A 5044-nucleotide genomic window follows, 5' to 3' on the forward strand; every position below is an offset into this window, starting at 1 on the left:
TTTCGTCGCTAAAAGCATTTTCGGGTGTTCGTAAGTAATGTAAGTTCAAAACTAATACTTGGTTTTCAAGTAATGCCCATCAATTCAATGACGCCGTCGCTAGTAATAGTAGATTGTTTGACCCGACTTTTCTTTAGGCAAACTACAGAAGATTGTTATTAAATTCAATTAATTGTTTTTTTTTCCTTTTCATAAAAAAAATCAGTTCTATTTTTCGTTTCCAATTTCGTCAGTAAAATAACTAATAAGCAATGACGAAACGTTAGAAATAAATTATGTTTGGCCCTTCATTACATCATATTCCAACCTACGTTTTAACTATCTTGACTCTACCAAGTTAGTGGAAAATTATATCTGAATTTATAATTTCATCTAGAAATGATTTTTCTTGTTTAATTTAAGTAAATAAAACTATAAAAATTATTATCTTAAACTTGTATAGAACAGTGGTTGAAACTGTTATTAAACATCCGTCCAATATGGATTCAAATTCTGTCACTAATTCCCAACCCTAATATAAAAATTAGATGAATCAATGGTGGAGTGACAAAGGACTTATATTTAAATCTTTAGCTTACACTAATTTCAAATTTTATCCTTGTACAATCCTTTATAAATATACATAAGAATCGAGCATCAATTTTTCTATAGATTTGAATTTCTCATTAGAATTTCAAAGTAAATACATAAATACACTAAACTAGTATGAATAAACCTTTTCAAAGGTTAGATTTCTTTTTCTCAGTTAATGTGCATAATTGAAACTAAAAAATTAATGGGAAAAATCTGACCATCTTACTAGTCAAAATAATAAAATATCCAAATAAATAAAGAATAAAAACATCCGTCATTCAACCTAACTCTTAATAACTATCAAACATATATCACTACAAAACTTTAAATAGCTCTAATCTTCTCACCTCAACGTTAGCCAAAGCTACAATCATATTATTACTTTGCGTCTTAACCACTGAGAATGTAGCATTGATTAGCTGGTTAATACTCTTCTCAACATAAAAAAGAATGTTCCGCAACAACCACGGTCTAACATTCCTATTCAACAACCACTTCAAAACCACACCAGAACTAAATTCAATAATAAGAGGAGTTTTCATATGTCATCCCATTCCAATATATATATCCAAAACAATTTTAATAGCCCATACCGACTCGCTGTTATCAGCCCCGACAATAACGATTGAGCCACCCCATCCTCGTCTCCAGATTATTAAGAACTAAGAAAAAATAAGTAAGAAAACTAAACTAAAATAAAAGGTGTGACAATAGACTTGATATACATAAAAATAAATTACTAAAACAAGGGACACAAATGACATTCTAGAAGGTCAACTATAAAAGTCAAAACTTCCGTCTCTGTAATTCTATCAAATCAACTTATAATATCAGTCGAATTTTTAGACTTTATAAATATTTTATAGGTATAATAAAATATTAAAAATACCAATTTTTTAAAACTTGAAAAAAAGTATAATATATATCCATTTTACTTCAATTGAAATCAAATACCCAAAACTTCCATTTTCACAGCATACCCCAAACCAACAACCCAAAAAAACTATGAAGAGAAGCTTTGCTAGTGAAATGGAGAACAATTTAGCTTTAGCAAATTGTTTGATGCTCCTTTCACAAGGAAGAAACCAATATGATCATACCATCTTTAACGATAGCAACAACAATAACCCTACTAGGGTTTTCGAGTGCAAAACATGTAACCGACAGTTCGCTTCGTTCCAAGCTCTAGGTGGTCATCGAGCGAGCCACAAGAAACCAAAGTTGCTTGATGGCAGTTCAACGGAGAACCAACCACCGGCGAAGCCTAAGACGCACGAGTGTTCGATCTGCGGGCTCGAGTTCTCGATCGGACAAGCCTTGGGAGGACATATGAGGAGGCATAGGGGTGGTTTGAGTGAAAACCACCATCAATATGGACCTTTGAGTTCGTCTTCCTCGTCTCAAGAGATGGTGACGACACCAATTGTGAAGAAATCGAATAGCAGAAGGGTTTTGTGCTTGGATTTGAACTTGACTCCATTGGAAAATGACTGGGAATTGTTTAAGCTTGGCAAAGCAGCTCTACCAATAGATTGTTTCTTCTAACTCTTCCTTTCAGAATTTCAAGATATGATATTCAACAGAAGGCAATCGAGCTACACAGATATAAATGGCAAGCCTTTGTCTCTAAATGATCAACTTGCCCTTGCTCTTAGAAGGCTTAGCTCTGGTAGCTAATAGGGAATGCAAGTTTTCCCCCTATTCCCATGGCTTTTTACTCCTTATCAAGGGGAAGTCCTATCAGATGTTCAAATCGAGTTCAATAAACGACATGCTGGAACCAGAATGGTAGCCGAGATGGCTCTTGCAAGGCTCAAGAAGACGTGGAGAACAATGCATGGGGTAGTGTGGATGCCCGATAGGAACAGATTGCCGAAATTGTTCTTTGCTGCTCGTTGCACAATATTAAGAATTTTTGTCACTAATAAAATGCATATATTATTAACCAATTAGATGTCTGCCATAGTATTTGTTCTTGTAAGTTACTGGAAATAAAAACTCGGTATAATCCTTGTTGAGTCAGGCTCAATCTATGGAGTAAGTTGAGTTTTTGAAAGTTTGAGTTTCTCAATGCTCAGTTCGAGCAGCTATTGAGCTTAATCGTTTATTTTCATTTTTAATACATGTTTTATTATTTTTATTAGTATTTAATTGAAGTCAAAGTTAAAAAACAGAATAATTTAAAAAATGTCAAACTGTAAATTTAAAAGAATTTAATCTATTTTATGATTCATGTTCAAAATTTGTAACTATCATTTTTAATAATATTTCGTGATTATTCTTATGAGTTCGTGGCTTAACTTCTTAAAGGCTTAGCTCTGGCAATTAATATGAAATATTTATATATGTTTAAAATTTGATTCATTCTATGATTCATGTTTAAAGTTTCTGACTATCATTTCTAATAATTTTGTCTTCTTTAAACTTTCACCTCTCCATAAAATGAAAAAACAACATTTTAAGTAAAAATATTTGACACTTCTTTTTCTGTATTTGAAATTATAGGAATTGAAATTTGATTATTAAAATTTAAAGTCATGCCACTCTACCAAAAAATTGTATGGTTGATAACAGATTTGACACTTCACTTAAGATCATTATCAACCATTCATCCAAAATTCAACCACACAAAATGAAATGTTCTTATATGTATAAAGTCTATAGAAATTTATTACATTCCCAAATTTTGAAAATTGAAAGGAATAAAATAACATTTAGTTTCTAAATTTAATAATTTTTAATTTAGTTTCTAAATTTATTTTATTCATATAATTATACTAGTCATGTAATTTAGTAATTTTTTTAGGTTAGTCTCAAATTTATCAACTTTTCTCAATTTTGGTTCATGTGAAGACGCGTCACTTGAATTTTATGCCACCTCATCTCATAAAATGTTATATATTTTTTCTAAAAAAGCTAGGTGAATGGTGATAAATGTGACATAATCTTAGAGTATTATATCATCACAATGATCAAGATTGGAAAAAAATACCAAATTCAAAGATTAATATGGACAAAAAAATTGAAGTTAAATTGAAAAAATTACCAAATTCAAAAACTAACATATCCCAATTTAAAATTTTCTGATTCTAAATTTGAAAATTTGTATATAAATATATTGTACTTAACATCAATATAATATAAATTATCAAAAAATATAATATTTTTATCAATTATTAAAAATATCACCATAGCTAGTTAAAAAGGCCTATGCAAAGTAGGAAGAAAATGGAGAAGAAATTGTCAGTTGAGTCTTAGTTCAATTGACATGAATATTTAGTTTAATTAACATGAATATTGTTATCAATGTAGGAGAACGTTGAGTGTGCTGAAGCGTATCATCTTCTTTTTTATGGGTTGGGGAGAGACTATAAATTGTTCTAGATCTTATGTCAAAATAATAAATATAATCAGAACCTATAATAAAAAAAAATACCGTGCGAATTTGAGTAGGGAAAGAGCTTAGCACGAAATTTCAGATTTCAAGAGTCAATATTTTATAGTCATCAAAATCACAAGAGTTTGAAGTTTTTTTGGTGAAATCGCTAGCAATTGGCATCCTTGGAAAAAAAAAACCCAATTAATTAATTTGAAAGCTACTGATCTATTAATAATGTCATAATCAAAGTCACCACTCAACATTTTCCCACTTTCTTTTCATCAACAGTTTAAAGATACCGTCATTAGCACATAATTCTCTTTCACATTTTATAATTTAATCTAAGTTTTAAATTGATTTATTTTTAATTGAATTAAGTCTTTATATTAGCTTAAAGGTATTACTTGAAACATATTTAAAATTCATGATTAAATTTTAAATATACGTAAATATTTCATATAAACAACTTAAATTTAACATATTAAATATTTTATTATATTTTTAATTGTAAATTTTCCTTAGGAAAGGAAAAATAATACTCAAGTCATTCTCTCACAACCTAATTTTTTATTAATAGCCAAGATTTCATAATTTAACAACTTAACTACCACATCTCACTAGTTTAGTTTATGCTTTTTATATTTTTATTTTGTATGTATAAGAAAATTCAAATTATAAATCAATTTGTTGGATCTAGGGATAGTTATGGAGTGGAGTGAAGGTAAATATTATTGCTATATTAGGGATAGTTATGGAGTGGAGTGAAGGTAAATATTATTGCTATATTTATCGTCGGTTCACAGTTGGCATGCTTTGCTCTATTTTTTACTTTGTTCCACTTTGGATGTATAATATTGAAAATCATTATTATCTCTATGGATGTTGGATACATCTATCCCTGTCTCGCCCCACTCCGTATCGTTTTGCTTCAATTTAATTTCATTACTTATTTTAATATTTTCAATCTTTTTAAAGTTAAGTAAATATTTAAACATAATTCTTCAAAAAAAATTAAACATAAAATATATGGACTTTTTCTGTATTACATTATTACCCTTTTAATAGTTTATATATACAAGGATAAAATGATAA

General features: G+C 29.2%; 1 protein-coding gene across 1 annotated transcript; it reads left to right on the top strand.

Annotated features, from left to right (window-relative positions):
* Positions 1-1531: 1531 nt before the first annotated feature.
* On the top strand, positions 1532-2713 carry LOC108452460 (zinc finger protein ZAT12-like). Its single transcript, XM_017750249.2, has one exon. The coding sequence runs from the start codon at positions 1579-1581 to the stop codon at positions 2116-2118; it is 540 nt and encodes a 179-aa protein (XP_017605738.1). The 5' UTR covers positions 1532-1578; the 3' UTR covers positions 2119-2713.
* Positions 2714-5044: the final 2331 nt, after the last annotated feature.

The sequence above is a fragment of the Gossypium arboreum genome, chromosome 10 (assembly GCF_025698485.1).
Source record: "Gossypium arboreum isolate Shixiya-1 chromosome 10, ASM2569848v2, whole genome shotgun sequence".
Taxonomy (NCBI): Eukaryota; Viridiplantae; Streptophyta; class Magnoliopsida; order Malvales; family Malvaceae; genus Gossypium; species Gossypium arboreum.

What these genes read in the sequence shown, in the direction of transcription:
- LOC108452460 (XM_017750249.2), top strand. Translation starts at nt 1,579, where the DNA reads ATGAAGAGAAGCTTTGCTAGTGAAATGGAGAACAATTTAGCTTTAGCA.